The sequence below is a fragment of the Dicentrarchus labrax genome, unplaced genomic scaffold (assembly GCF_905237075.1).
Source record: "Dicentrarchus labrax unplaced genomic scaffold, dlabrax2021, whole genome shotgun sequence".
Classification (NCBI taxonomy): Eukaryota; Metazoa; Chordata; class Actinopteri; family Moronidae; genus Dicentrarchus; species Dicentrarchus labrax.
In genome coordinates this window covers 21242692-21258587 of record NW_026136714.1, presented here as the reverse complement: position 1 = coordinate 21258587, position 15896 = coordinate 21242692, and the positions used below count along the sequence as shown (strand labels likewise).

The 15896-nt window shown below is 40.4% G+C and overlaps 1 protein-coding gene across 1 annotated transcript in view; it reads left to right on the top strand.

Annotated features, from left to right (window-relative positions):
* The first annotated feature begins 326 nt into the window (after nt 1–326).
* The window catches only part of eeig1a (estrogen-induced osteoclastogenesis regulator 1a), a 29679-nt gene continuing 14109 nt past the window's right edge, over nt 327–15896 (top strand). Inside the window, exons 1-2 of the mRNA XM_051422590.1 lie at nt 327–441; nt 532–841. Of these exons, the coding sequence (XP_051278550.1) occupies nt 699–841 (143 nt within the window). The 5' untranslated portion in view covers nt 327–441; nt 532–698. The remainder of the gene's footprint in view (nt 442–531; nt 842–15896) is intronic.

The following is a 15896-nucleotide window of genomic DNA, read 5'->3' as shown; positions in this document are numbered from 1 at the left end:
AACTAATACACTTTATACTTTATTTAATGCTGGGTAGCTTAATCTATAATAATATATTACATTTTATTTGTTGATATTATTTTTGATTAATATTTAGAATCTGTAAAGTGGAGTAAAAAGTAAAATGTCTTACTTAGTACTAATTATTCAAGTACCTCAAAACTGTTCAGTACTTGAGTAAATGTACTTTATTTCTACCACTGCAGTGACATTTGAATGTATGTATGTACAGATATGTGAAGTTCTGTAGATCTGAGCTTTTATTCCGAAAGGTACAAACCGGACGTTACATGACGTAAATTCAGCTAGCTTGACGCTACAGGCGCAAAGTTCCTCCTCTCGGTACTGAGGTAAAGAAACAAGAGATGAAACGTCTTTTTCTGTCATTTTATGTTGCTGAACCGCTGCTGACGAAACTCACAGTACCCGAAATGTCTCCAGGTAAGTCCTCTATCACTTTTAAACAACAAACGCCAACATTTCCTCTCCGTTTATACACGGTAATAACGGGAACACTTGATTTGTTTCCAGATTTCTGTGCTGAATCATCTGTGAAGAGGCGGAATTCGCATGAAAACACAGACTAAGACATCAGCAGCAGTAGGGACATTTCACTTAGCCGAGCTAGTTTTTAATAGTATTCTTTGGTTCCTTTGTGAGCTCTTGCTGTGTTTTATGCGAGCGAAGACACTAAAACAATGGCCTTCTTCGTGAAAAAGAAGAAATTCAAGTTTCAGACCCATCTGACCCTGGAGGAGCTGACCGCTGTGCCTTTTGTCAACGGAGTTTTGTTCTGCAAGCTGCGGCTGCTGGATGGAGATTTTGTCGCTACTTCATCCAGGTAAAAACCCTCTCAGATCACACGAAAACACCCTTAAACAGAACTTCATACATGCAACGCTTATTTAAAGGGCATTTTAAAGTCTTTACGTACAACTGAATCCGGTTTGAAATGTTTTTTTCCTCTCACAAAGTCACTTAAATACACAAACAGGAGCTTAAAGTGCATTTATGGAGCTGTATGGTGAATTTATGTATGTTTTTAATGCTGTTAGTGGGGCTTTCATATTCCATATGGCTCCTAAACTTGTGTGTGGTCTGTTTATGTTACATACAGTGATTTAGCAGTGACCATATAGGATTTCTTATGTTTGGGTTTGTTTTCCCCCTCTTTAGTATCATAATCAGATTGCTTTGCTGTTGCGTCTTTACAAAGTTTTCTATAAAACCATTGTTATTTTACTGTTTGTTGCACTAAAGTATTTCAGGTGCACATTACACCAGTTTGTGCAGGCTGGTTAATGAAGCGCTGGTTTTCTCTGAGTCAGATTTAAACGCAGGGTGTTGTCATGTTAAGTGGCCTCTCTGTGTATCTGCACTGGCACCTCAACTGGACAACCAGACTAAACACACACACAAAACCTCTCGAACCAGTTCACGGCGCTCAAATGATCTACTGGCTATAAACCTCCCTAAAATAACCTTTTTACTCCAAAGCTCCGCTGCTTTTTTCTGCTTTGGATTCTGGTTTAATGACACTACTGTGTGGTGTCCTATAAAGTGAAGATGGCTTTAATTTGGTTACTTGGCTTTTTATCTCCTCATTTACGTCACATAACTCCAGATTCCTTCCCTAGGCTTTGATAACAACAACATCTTTCATCTCTTTCTCACTTCCTTGTCTTTGATTCACTAGATGAGATTATATGGCCTCGAAAATCACGTCAGATGTCCCCGTTCCAGAGTTTTACACTTGTTGAAACGGGACAGTGAGTGAGTGGAGGCTCATTATGTCGGTGAAAAACCTGGTAAAAGAGCTGCCAGGTAGAGGCACCACTTGACAACCTGTAACACAATTTCCCAAATGTTACGGACAGTTTGTGCTCTTGTGTTACAGGTTAAGGTGTCTTGTGTCATCCTCATTCATCGCCAATGAAATTAGAGCTTGTTTTAGCAGATTCTTCTGACATGACAGGTGTCAAAATGGCCTCTGTGTGCTCATTGTGTCCTACACTAATTAAATAAGTGAGCAAGCATCACAGAAAACCTATTCCCTACCTATATTCATTTACTCTGGTATGTTTTTTCTGCTCCTTCTTTATCAAACCCAGCCTGAAACACAAAGATTGCGTCGCTGCTCGCTCTCTCTGTCTCTGACCTACTAAACTAACCTCAACTTGTTAAACAACGTGAGGCGTTATATTAATAGTCACTTAAGTGTTTTATTGGCAGAGAATCTCTGAACTGCTGCTAACCCATTTTTCAAATGAAAAAATGGACCTGATTTCCCAGATCTGGATTAAGTAAAGGATGCCCCACTTTCAGGACTTCAGTTATCTCGGGGTATGTGATGCAAAACAGGAGGGAAAAGGTGTTGCTGGTTGGTGTCAGCGTCTTACTTGACCCTTTTTTTCCTTATTGTTATTGAGACTTTTCCACGCTCTGTTGGTACCTTGTGTTCAAACAGGCACGTTAAACTTCAATTCCCCGAGCTCCCCGAGTACGTGGGAGAACATTTTCTTTGCGCCTTCAGTATAAGGAGATCAACCTCTTTGTGAACACTCGACCTCCTTGTTGTCACGTAGCATCAACCTGGTGCAAAGTGTGTGTGTGTGTGTGTGTGTGTGTGTGTGTGTGTGTGTGACGTCTCGGGGAGGGAAAAGTAAACACACTCACCGATTGTGATCATCTTGATCAGGCTTCATGTCTGCGGATGTTTCCGTTTTCTTACCTTTCATCAGTGAGGAAAGAGCAGATTGGGAGTTTTAGTCACAGTCACAGTCAGAGAACTGCATTTATTGTGGAGCGTGTTTAGTCCTATGTTTTGTTATTTTAATCAATAAATTAATCCATCCAATTCCCCGCTCCTTATTTTGTGTGAGAAAAGAGATTCAGTTAATGATATCAGGTAGATAAAAGATTAAACTCACACTGGAGAAACTGGGACCTACAAATGTTTGACATATTTATTTGATAAATAACATGAAGGATTTTGTGAACCTATTTTAACACAATAATGCAGAATGTGTTAAAGATTTCATTTGGTGGTTTTGTTAACTTGATATATTTCATTCTATTGAAAAATGTTGTGTTAGTTTATTAGCTTCAAAGTTTCTTCTTTGACATTAAAGTTTGCCAGTTTATGTCGTGATACAAAAACATTGTGTTTGTTTGGCTCTGGCTCCTGAGGTTCAGCTCATGAAGATTCTCAGTAAGATTATTTTTTTCTGCCTCCAGAGGATTGCAGCATCATAAAAATGTTTGTTTGGCAAACTAAAACTCCAATTTGAGAAATAACAAACTAAGTTGTTTAGAAACATCCATCCTTCCCTCCCTCCCTCTTAGCTCTACGGACTACAATGTCTGAGGCCCCTGTCCTCTTAGAGGTCACTCTCGACTCTGGGGGTTATATAACAGCTCCGATTCCCTCCCTCCCATCTCAGTTATCATCTCTGTGACTGAAAACAAGGCCCTCTCAGAGGAGGAGGCGACGGCGCAGGGAGGCTCCCTCCGCTACGAACAGAGATTAGCGTTATGTCACAGATCTCACAAACCCAGTCTTTGTACGGGGACTCGCCTTGTTGTGGGTCGGGAACAGTGGGGAAGCTCAGAGGCTCACATCGCTGCAAACGTGCGTGTCCAGCTCTCAGAGAAATATGTCCGGACAACTGAACACCACAGGGACGCCCTCGTAGCTCACCTGGTAGAGCTGGTGCCCCATGAACCAAGGTTGAGTCCTTGCTGCAGCAGCCAAATGTTCGACTTCAGCCTGTGGCCATCTGCTGCGTGTCATCCCTTCTCTCTCTCTCCCCCCTTTTCTGTCGCTCTTCAGTGGTCAGAATGGATTAAATTAATTACACTACAATTAATACTACCAAATGCAGTCAAGCACAACGGGGGCATTATCTGGATGTGAAGTAAAGTCAGCAGCAGACCAGTGACGGCAACAATAATGGAAAGTTTTACAGAGAAACTAATATCAGATATTGTGGCTGCTGCTTTTTTCGACGTGATCTAAACATTAACTAAGTACAGTAACCTCCCTGAGTGTCACTGTGCTTAGTTATGGTTTCACTGTGCAAAATCAGAAGTTCTCAAGGCTGATTTTCTGGCAGTGTGACGTCTTCAGATGTTTTGTTTTGACTGACCTGTCATCTAAAAAGCAGCAAATCATGAAATCAGATTTTCCTTGAAAAATTACATAAACTATTAATTGATTGTCAAAGTTATTTAAGCCTGTAAAGGGCGGGTTCATCATGAGCCTTGGTGCTCTGACAGGATTTTACAACTCTAAAGTTAAAACCTCTATGTTCTTGCATCCAAAGGCACGACTGTTCAGTTTCAGTACAACATAGTGGCTACTCAGTCTGAAGGTCCAGATTAATAAGCAGTTCTCTTGTTTTTGATGACGAAACCTTTGTGATGACGGATGTCCCAGCAGACAGAGGGCCTTTTTGTTTTGTCCCCTTGGTTAAAGTTGTGGTTTTACAGTTCTTGTGATATAACTTAAAACAGTGCTGTGCATTTACAACAGTTGGACACGGCAAACACAAAGAGCAGCCAAAGGCAAAACAAGTTACATAAAACTGTATGTACGTGTTCAGTTTTCTTCTCTGAACATGAGTTTAACCCAGGAGAGAAGGAGAACGATGACTGAGTTGTAACAAAAATAGTTTTGTTCTCTAGAACATTTAAGACGTTTTTCTTTTTGTAGTCTTAATATTTCTGTTTACTTTGATCTTTATAAGGTTTTTTATATCCTACATAATTAAAAATGGTAAAGATTTAAAGGACCAGTGAGTAGGATTTAGTGCCATTTAGTAGTGTAGTTGTAGATTGCAACTCCCTCGCTTTACTCTCCCCTTCCAAATACGTAGAGGAAACTACAGTGGCCATGAAACTCTAGAGCCAGTGCTTGGTTTGTCTGGGCTACTGTAGAAACGGTTCAACATGGTGGCCTCCATGGAAGGAGAACCGCAGCATTTGTAGCTAAAAACGTGCCGTCAGCCTCCAGGAACACATCATTACAGACAACAGGTGCAAATTACACAAATTCAATTTCACTCAACAAGTAAGAGATATCAAAAAGATCTGGTGTTGAAATTCAAGTATCAGGAGTGGTCCACTAAATCTAGTCAGTTATACAGTTTATGCAGCCAGTCAGATGTTTTAAAACTGTGTGCAGTTTTACAAACCATATGGTCTCCATCCGGATTTGGCAGAAAAACATCAGTTCTGCATCAGTTCAGGCTTTATCAGCTATCAGCTATGTCTCAATTTTCGTTTACTTTTTGGACATTTGGCTGATATTTTTACCCTGTTGCCGAGCACCGGCAAACCATGAAGTCAACTGTTAATAGTGTGAAGACACAGCCCAATAGCCTGACCCCGGGTGCAATGGAACATTTGTTTGATGGTGTGTAATGGTGTCCAATAGAGAAGTGCCAGGAGTGGAAATAAGCGTTAAGAAGGAAGAAGCTAGATCAAGAAAAAGCGTGAATGTTGGAGCAGTTAGAGGCCTGGAGACACCTGAGAAGAAGGTGTGATTGAGACTTGGATGTTGAGTTTTCAGGTGAAGGCAGAGAAGAAATAATAATGTGTAATATCGAGCTTTGAGAGGCTGTAGCGAGTATTTCTGCTGTGGCAACGTGGACAGATTGTGTTCATTTCCTGTTCAGTTGCAGGAACACACACACAGGTTTTTGTGTGTTTAGTAAGAGGCTTTAGCAACACACTGTCACACTTGTACAAATACACACAGTGTTGCCATTGGGTTAAATGAGGTGTGCATTTCCAAAACATTATACAGCACAGTGAAGTCCAAAGTTTGACTTCACTACCAAACTTTTTTTGGTTTTTATGTCATTTTTTCCACAAGTTAAAATCTAAATCTACAACACATCTGTAACTGATACAAACTTTAGTTTGGAAACAGTAAAAGACAATCTCACCACAAGCTCCAAGGAACTTTCAATTGATCATACAATCTTCTTCATTATTTTCATAAACTCAACTGTTAAGCCAAAACTGACGAGAAGTCCTTAAAGTGCTCAGAAAAATGATAGTTTGAACATCTACTCCCTCTCATTATGAAGATCATGTGACTTGATTGAAAGCTTCAGAACAGGAATTAAATGGACCTTGTGGTATGGTTATTTTTTAAAAAAGTTTTCCTTGTGTTGGTAATGATGTTTCAAGTTCTCTTGAGTGCTAGAAATGTATCCAAATTGGACACGATCAACACCCAAAATGATGCTTTCCCTTCTACAGTATACGGTTTATATAAATATGTTAGTAAACTGGCTAAACATATCTAAACAATGCAGATAAGATGATGAGTCCACAATGAAGTTAATATGTAAATTGTTATAGCTGACATGAACAGTGGCCAAAACTACGATTTAAGATTACATGCCAGGTTATAAAACACTGGACCTTCTCTTTAACATGGCTAATAATACTTACGACTACTACTTAGAGCTTCTTTATTTGGTAAATTTGGTCTTGAACTCTTTCTTTGTATGTAACTGAAATCTGGCACTACTTTTCCAGTATCATGCCATGTCAGGTTGCGTGAGTGTTTCCCAGTGGGAAGGTTCAGGATGTACTTCTTAGGACCCTCAAAAGTACCAGGAACATTTGGGTGGAGTTGGCAGAGCTTCCTGACTGTCTGTTGTCCGGCGTCACCAGCACTTGACTGGTTTGAATTGTTGTAAATGGCCTTGTGGAAGTTTTTCAAGTGATTGACGGTCTGATTGGTCTAATTTTCAATAGCAGTAATAACGAACCCAAAAGATGATGAAAATGATGGCTATCTCCTCAAGATTTGTTGTTTCTCTAAATATGTCCCCAACGTCGTCACATCTTTTAAAAACAGTAGAGAGAGACAAGAAGCATGGGTCCGGAAGCATGAACCAGGCACATTACTGTTACATGGTCTCCCCCTACTTCATGTTTCAGATTGTTCTGGGACCCTGATGGATTCTTAAGTCCTGACCATACTCTCAAATAGACACGCATACCGCTCCGTACATACCACACCGGGTGTTAGCTCACATGTTACACACACTTCCAGTTGGCACACTTGAAGACATGTGGATATGAGCAGATGATGAAATTCACGTCACATGGACTCGCACGGCTGCAGAAAGTGTACATTTGGGAGTTAAGTGGGCAGTGTATGTCAACTGGGTTGTCAGTGCATCAGAATCAGAAATCAGAATCAGAAACGGGTTTATTGCCAAGTAGTTTTCGCATACTGGGAATTTGACTTGGTACTTTGGTGCATAACGGAAAACGTGTAGCAAAAATCAAGAATCATAACATTTACAATAGAAAATAATGTAAGTTACATAAAAAAAATGTGTGAAATACATCTGTTTTTAAAAATAAAAAGATGTGTTCAAAGACAATAAGGATGGGATGTGAAAATATATCAAAGCATAAATGCCAAAGATTTATTCAAAGATTTGCATTGATGTAATGCAATCAAGTTAGAGGTGAAGGACTTATTCTTTAATGTAATGTGTCCATGGTGTGGGATAAGAGCCTATAGCACACACTCGATGCACCAAACAGACAGAAGGTATAGTAGTCCAGTCTAGGGAGTGAATATGAAAAATAATGCTGTTTTTCTGTCCGCTTGCTAACGCTAGGAAACAGGCCAATAGATACCTTGGTATGGCTCAGCCGACTGCATTGACGAAGTATTTGTGCTTATGCACTGGAAAAAAAACAACAGACACAAGTGTTTTGCGTCATATGCTGCTCATGTGTGTTGTCTGTTACTGTGTAGAGGCTCTAGCGGCCCACAAGGTGATGGCACAAAGTTACCTATCATTACCTGTTTGCCTACTTTCTCAGGTCTATGCAACCCTGTGGGTGGCTTCACCCCCTGTGGATATTCTGTCCTCATGGGTCTGTCCTGCTTTGGCTGTTTTTAAGGGCCAAGTTCTCAGGGGATCAACTATGAACCAGCCTGAATGCAGCTAGATTCTTCTCATCTCTGTGGGAGAATCATGGTTCCCACCATGGTGATGGCATAGAAGAACAATAATCTGCAACCTCACTGGCTGTGGACCATGGAAACAGTGCAGATCAAGTATTGTTCAGTCAGTTAATCTTTTCAGTTTAACATCAAGCAAAATAACAAAAAATCAGCAATGGGAAGATTTGTTGCTGTTTTATCACTGTAAATTTAATATCTTTGGGTTTTGGACTGTTGGTTGGACAAACAAACAAAGTGAAAGTAGCAATTAGTCATTAATCACCCAAAGAAAAAGAGGCATCTTTGTCCATAAAGAAAGGACTACCACTGTACACACACCCTGTTGGTTCTACCAACAATAACCCACTTAAAAATTGAGAATTTGGTTTGTATTGTGGTTTGTAAGATTTAAGAACAACGCAAGAGTAAATGTCCCGTGTTACAGCCCCATGAGTGTTGGGTGTAATGAAGCAGCCAGGGAGTTCAGTGGTAACATCCCTGCAACCACCTGGTTGGTTTTTGTTCGACCAAATTATCAACCAAATGTACCTGCAGTGCTTGTGTGCTCAAGAGTGTTACTGTGAGACAGTAAGTGTCACTTTTTTCACCTGGTTGAAACTCTTCAGATGTAAGCGAAGTTGGACATTTGGCGTGTGAGAGAAGGGAAGAGAAAAGGAAGGAAGAAGTCCAGAGAGGAGTTTGTGAGGAGAGTTAGAAATCAATGGGGACGAGGGGCTTCTCAACAGCTGTTTCCTGTTTTCATCTCACTTTTCCAGCCGTTAGCATTTTGGTGGGATGTAAGGGGAGGTGTGTATGTGTGTGTGCGTGTGTGCGTGCGTGCGTGCGTGCGTGTGTGTGCGTGTGTGTGTGTGTAAGGGGTGCTTTGGAAATTATTCCTCTGGTATCAGGCCAGGTAATCAAAATGTCTCTTGCCCATGTGGGGGAGTTCCTGTGATTGATTGTTTGTTTTTCTCTCTCTAAAGTTGACATTTTCATCTCAATGTTTTTATGAAGTTTTCATTTGCCACAAAGCATAATAGAAGTATTTTTACTGAAATTAATTACACAAATAAATCAGTACAAGTTTAAGTTGTAAGCACCTTCAAGGTTTGATTAATGTATTTTATTCCTAAACTGACAATTGGTTATCAATTAAATGTAGGTAATCGATTAATTGTGTCTTATGCCAAACATTCACTGCTAAATTGTATCATTGGGTTGTATACTGTTGGTTGGACAAAACAGACATTTGAAAGATGTAATTTCTCAGATTTGGCATGGGTTTAACAGTGAACTGATGAAAGTTTTAGACCATTTGGTAATGAAGATGATAGTTGCACCCATGCAAACATTTAGTTTGACGTGGTACAAGGTGAGGGGATGACACGCAGCAAAAGGCCACAGGTCGGATTCAAACCCATGGCCGCTGTAGCAAGGACTCAACCTTGGTACATGGGGCGCCAGTTCTGCCAGGTGAGCTGTCTAACCCAGAAACAGAAACGACACCAAGCTGACAATCTGTTTTAGAAAGCTTGAATGCTCAATAAATTATGGCAATTTGGTGCACGGACATCACATTTTTAAAAGGGTACTTCAAAGAGAGCACCTTGGTAGTGGGATGGTTAAGGCACATCCCATATTACTGCAATGCCCATGATTTGTATTGCACGTTGTTAAAGTTGGGAACTTAATGACATATTAAAATTGTCAGCATTGATACAGAACAGACTGCGGTATCCCCAGACCTTTTAGTCCATGAAACACTGGATCCTATATTTCCCCTAATGCAGCTTGGTAGCCTCTACCTGCCTGGTAAATGCCCATCTCTTCTTAACGCTATACCTTCAACACTTGAAGTCTCCAGGCCCAAGCTGAGATAACCCTGATGACATCATAATGACATCATCTGGTTTATATAGTCAGGTTTGAAAAAGCTCATCCAGAGCATTATATAACTGTTATACAGGCTCACTAGTACTCCTTATAAAAAGTAAACTGACTGATGTGTAAAAGTGGTGCAACTATAAGGGTGAAGATCACACATGTTTGTTTTATTGCTATTTAAATTGTTAATTTAACATCTGGCCAAGACAGCTGTTGAAAATTAGCCTTCTGGCTAACACTGACACATTTACAGTATAAAGCTGAGGTGCATTGAGCCTATGAAAATAAGATAAATAAAACGTGAAGAGGTAGGAGCGAGGATTGGTGTTCTATCCAGGGTCCCTGCAACAGAACACATGGTTGTTTGAAGGTTTTTAGTGTCAGCAAGGATCGACTCTGTGACCTTTTGGGTACAGGAACATCCTCTCTGACTCCTCGTCCCCTCCTGCTGCCTGCTGATTCGTCCTCACGTCACTGCCCCCCGCAGGATCTGTCTGCTTCCTCAGCACTCTGCTCTCGGGCTGTTTATCTGAGCCCTCGATGCGACCCGACCCAGCCCGGCCGATGTTTGTGTTTCTGCATCGGCTGGGGCCCCCAGGAGCCACGCAGCCAGGATGGGAGATAAGGATCCCACACTGCTGCATTGCTGACATGTTGAGTAATCACATGCTGGGGTCCTGTTGGGGGCAACTCAAATCAGGGACTTTGTGTTTAGATTTAAGGCTTTCTGATTACTTTAAGGGCGCAATCACAACTTTAGTTTGTCTTTTTCAGTCCGAGGCGTACTGGAGCTGTTGCATTTGTTGTGCTTGCTTCATTTAGGTTCAGTTTTTCTACATAACAAGCCAACCGAGGCTTATAACAGAAGTAACATGGAATCAGAAACAGCTTGATTGCTGGACAGAGTTTTCATAACTTGTCATCTTGCCAGATTGCAGAGTTTTGGCAGCAGTAAGAAGGTCAAAACAAATCTGAAATCAGTTCCTGTAACTTAGCTCAGCATGATAGATTTACTGTATTTTATTATGTAAGGTTTTCCAAGCAGCAGGAACAGCTGATTAGTAGATGTCAGTATGAGTGTACTTGTCAATATAAAGCTCTGCAATCCCTAAAACTGTGTGGCCAAGTTTGGCTGCAACAACAAACAGTTAAAAGCAGCTTAAAGAGCTGTCTGAAACCATAAATAAGACCAATCTAAAACTATAAAACAATAATGTATCTAACATTGGCAGCCATAGGAGAAAACAGAGTTTCTGAAGCAATCATCTAAATTCGCAGAAGAGACCAACTTTTTTTCAGTTTTAAATCCATTTGCCGTAGTTCAGTTTCTTTGTTTGTAAACTGGACTACATGTCTGGGGAGTCCTGGTGGCCTTGCGTTTGTGTCACATAACATAAAACCTCTGTGTCCCCCATTTTGATGCCAGCTTCCCATATTTCCCTTTCTGTATCTCCACAAAAAAATAATCTGAACAAGTACTTCAAATCCTCTTATTTCTCTTCCCAATTAAAACCTCATCTCCTGTTTGTTCCTCCTCTGCGTGATCCAGTGTTAGCTTCTTTTCTGTTTTTATGAAAGTAATAAATCCTCTGTTCCTCTGCTCCCCAGCTCTTATTTGCTTTTCTACCACTTCCTAATCTAGTTTGGATATTATGTAGTCACAGGAATATTTTGTTCCATCTCTTGTTGGCTTACTCTGCCTTTGACTCTTGGCCTCCTTACTTTCATTTGTGTGTAATTGTTGATGATATAGGAATTTGAGCCTCTTCTACTTTAGCTCTCGCTGCATGTCAGTAAATGGAAATGGATTACATTACTCGGTCTGCCAGCAGACTTTTGCTCCTCTGTCTGCTGTTTTGGTTTGGTTTGAGGTTCTGAGACAGAGCTCATTTTTGGATGCTGTCTCTTTTGGGGATTGTTTTTCAACACAGGACAGTATCTATCCTGATGTTCTTTTTTAAACGTTTAACAGTAGTGACGATTACATGTAGATGGTGGTACCCATGTTGCCATTGTGGAAGTCCCACTTTTTCCTGAGCTGCTACTTCTCCATCTTCCGGATGATGTGTGTGGGAAACATCAGGTTTTGCTCTATTTTCAGCTGTTGGAAATTATGTTTGGTTGAGGGACACAGCAGTTTTCTGTTTGAAGTGCACTAATTTGATTCAACTGTGCAACATGATGAAAGTATTGCCTGCAGGACAAAAGCATAGAAGAGGACACGCACAACGATGGCCTTTGTGTTAGTTTTTCTTTGCATACATTGTCATGTTGGCCTTCAGTCCTCTGTTTATGTGAGCTCTGTTCAACTGGAGTGTGAGCAGCTCCAGTCTGTCTACTGTCAGTGTGGCCTGACTTAAACTAAGAGTCTGCTGCTGGTCTGCGTTCACAGCACAGTGCTGAAGTGCTGCTCGTATCTCGTCTTTTATTTTTGGATGACTGAAGTGTCTTTGTGAAGTCTTTACACAGTGTTAAATTCTCAAAAGATGTCACAAACATCCAAATTATGCAAACAAAAAAAAAAAAGTCTACTTTGCTACAACTATGCTGCTTGTTGTTTAAGCAATAGTTCTTGCACACCATACTCCTGCCTGAGAAGGAATCAGAGTAACACATTTCTGTTAAATGTTACAGCCCAGCCTCCTCCTAAACCAAAAGTAAAACATGTGAGAATAAAAAGGGGGAACAGAAGAGTTCCAAAGGTTGCAGGTGAGATTCAAACCAAACAGCGGAGGGCTTGTAAAAACGTCTGAGTTTGAAAGAGAGAGTGTTGCTGTGAGCGTCTCCTCCTCCGCTGAGCTGCTGGCAGAGCGTCGGTGGATTTGACGAGTGTGAGGTTTCCATGGAGTCTGAACAAAGCCATCTGGACTGAGGAATGTGGTTTGGGAACGTTCCCGTTACACACTGGAGGACCAATAGCGTGAGGGTCCTGATAAGAGCTGAGCGAGTGTGTGTGTGTGTTTGTGTGCTTTTGTGTTTCTACACTTCTGAGAACTGCACTTGTTTCCAGGGATAGATGGATAAGGGAAAATCCTCTAAGTGAGGACACTTTCAACTCTCTTCATTTCTTGTGTTGTTTTAAAGAAGATTTCCAACATGACCTTTTAGTTCATTTTGTTTAGTTGAATTAATATTAGCAGACATTTCAGTTTAAAGGGGCCCTTAGCTGTTGTCTTTTTTTAACAAATAAAAGTTGTGTTTTATTAAGTGTTGCTAACCAAAGTGAATTGTGTGTGTCCAGACAAACATTCTGAGTGTTTCCTTCCTCATAAATAATTAAGAGTTTTTAAGTATTTTTAATTTTGGGTTGTAAACATCCATGTTTACTTGCTTGATATTATGATATTAAATGGAGAAAGGCAATACAAATTGATTTGAGAGGCTGTTCAATGTTTAGTACGATTACCTGTAAGTGAGCAATCAGTTACCAGAGTTGTCAATAAAGCAATTCATTGATCCAGTAAAAACTAAAAAAAGAAACTTTGTACCACATCAATATTTTGTATTCATTGTCTTTGCCATGCTGCCATTATGTTTAATACAATAGCTGAAAATGAATAACCAACAACAAAAGGTGTCTAATTTTATCTAAAAGCCTAAAGATTGTTGTTCAGGGTTTTCATTGTACAACCAAAGCACAAATTGAAGTAGCTCAGCTTTGACTTATAGTTTTTATTAAAGGTGTTTACTCAGAATATTGTGGGAAATGATTTAAAGTGAGAGAAGAGCAGAAGTAAAGTGGTAGAAATCACACAGAACGTTGTGGAGAGATGGTGAATAAGATGAATGGGGGAGGGGGAGTGTGAGGAGCAGCTGCTGCTAGCTTGCACTATAGATTGTGTGTGTGTGTGTGTGTGTGTGTGTGTGTGTGTGTGTGTGTGTGTGTGTGGTTGTTGTACATGTGTCATTTACACCTTCTGTCTCAAGCGATAACTTGAACGGCCTCATCAACACTGATTTAAATAAATCAAAACAACTGAAACTGAACTTACTGAAATACAACCCATAAAAGAACGGTTGACTAATTGATTAATTGTGTCAGCTCATTGGAATTGGAAAAGGATGGCTCAATCAGATGACTGATCTCTCTTTGTTCCTGAGCATGATATCTATACAACTACAGGCCGTCATTAAATTCCCTGTGTATATTCATGTTCCCCAGAGGATGCATCCTAATGTTTTTGCTGAGCCCATGACCTTCCCTCTAGCTAACCTCCAGGCTAACATATTTATTTGTACACAAGAAATATCAAAATCCAATGGGTTTGCTGAATGGCTGGAAATTCACTGAGCACATTTGTGATCTCTAGATGACGAGTGTAAATATCCTCAATTATCACCTAGTGGAAGCTCAGACTCCCTGATCTGGTACATGGCTCTGTGACGGTAATCCTGACTTGCAAGTTTAGAAGTTACTTCATGGAGTATCAAAGTTGTACTAACGTTTCTCTTTCACCTTCGATTTGAAATACGTCACACCCCACCACGAAGCACTGTGTCTGTGATTTATATATAGTGGAATTAAGGAGGCGTCATGCAGTTTAAGTGACTCCAGAAACATTTGGCTGTTGAGTTGATCTCCTTCTCCTCAGCATGTTGTTGGACAGAATCCAGTGAAGCTGTTTGCCATTTAAGAGGAGAAAAACAGGGCTTTTTTTGCTTTCACTGGTGATTGACAGAGCATTTACACAAATTATGGTGCTCTTCAACAGCATGGTATTTAACTTAAATGTTTGGTTGTCAAAATGATGGAACAGCGTACGTTCTCATAACTTAGCAATAATGAAGACCTGCATGTAAGGATACCCCACCCCCCATGGGTGTGTAGCATGAGTATAGCTTCAAACATCCTAACTTTGGTTTTTTGGAGGGCTCCCTGTTTTAGCACCAGAGACATTCATAATTAACTACAAACAGCACAGTAAAATTACTTCAGGTCACAGTGAAAAACATATGTTTAGCCACGTTAGCTCAGTGGACGCCACTCTGGTGCAGAATTTTATATTCAGTCTGCGCCAGAGTGGCACCTCCAAGAAGTTTTGACATTAAATTTGGTACAGACATCAGCGGTTCCCAGAAGATAAATTCTATGTCTTGGTGATCTCCTCTTGAAACCACTCTTGAAATATATAAGTAAGAGTGAAATGCCTTGACAGCCATTTGGTAAGTAAATGCATTTGTATCCCCCTCCAGTTAGATTGTAAAAATATGATCCCTTAACTCTTCATCCAGCGCCGTTCCCTTTGGTTTATGACCAAATAGCTGTAAAACTAATACCATTTCCATCAGCCTCAGCTGTACTTTAGTGCTAATTAACAAATGTTAGCAGGCTAACACGTTAAATTAAAATGGAGAACACGGTAAACATTATATCTGCTCAACATCCCTGTGTTATTGTGGGCATGTTAGCACCAGCGTTTACCTGATAGCACTGCTGTGCCTAAGTACAGCCTCACAGCGCTGCTAGCATGGCAGTAGACTCTAAAGTTGGATTTATGGGCAGCTTAAGGGATGAACAGAGTTTTGATTTATAGTTAAGTGTCAGATTTCACCTGGCTCATGTATTTTATATGATCTGGCCGTATCATGGCTTATGTTCCCCACTGTACTTAGTTTAGTTCAACCAATAGTGCAAAAAACGAATCAGTTATTGACCAATTGTTTCAGCTCTAAACAAGAGTGTTGTCTTATTTTACAGATTACATGTAGGGCTGCAGAGAATCAGATTTTGACTGGAATGTTGTTTTGGCAGCGCAATACATGTCACAAGTGCTTAAACAAATTAGTCTCTTTTTTCAGTACATACCACACAAATCTACATTCTTCTCTTGCTGCGTGCTGCGGTGTTTCTAGGACATTTCTTTGGAATTTGTTGAACTGCCAGTCACAGAAACAAACAGATCAGTGACCCCATCTGTTTGTACACCTACTGCTGTGTTCCCAACCGTAAGTCAGGATGTATAGATACTTGGTATAGGTTTTCCACTGGCATTTCTTCAAGGCAAACTGTGTTTTCACAGAAGTC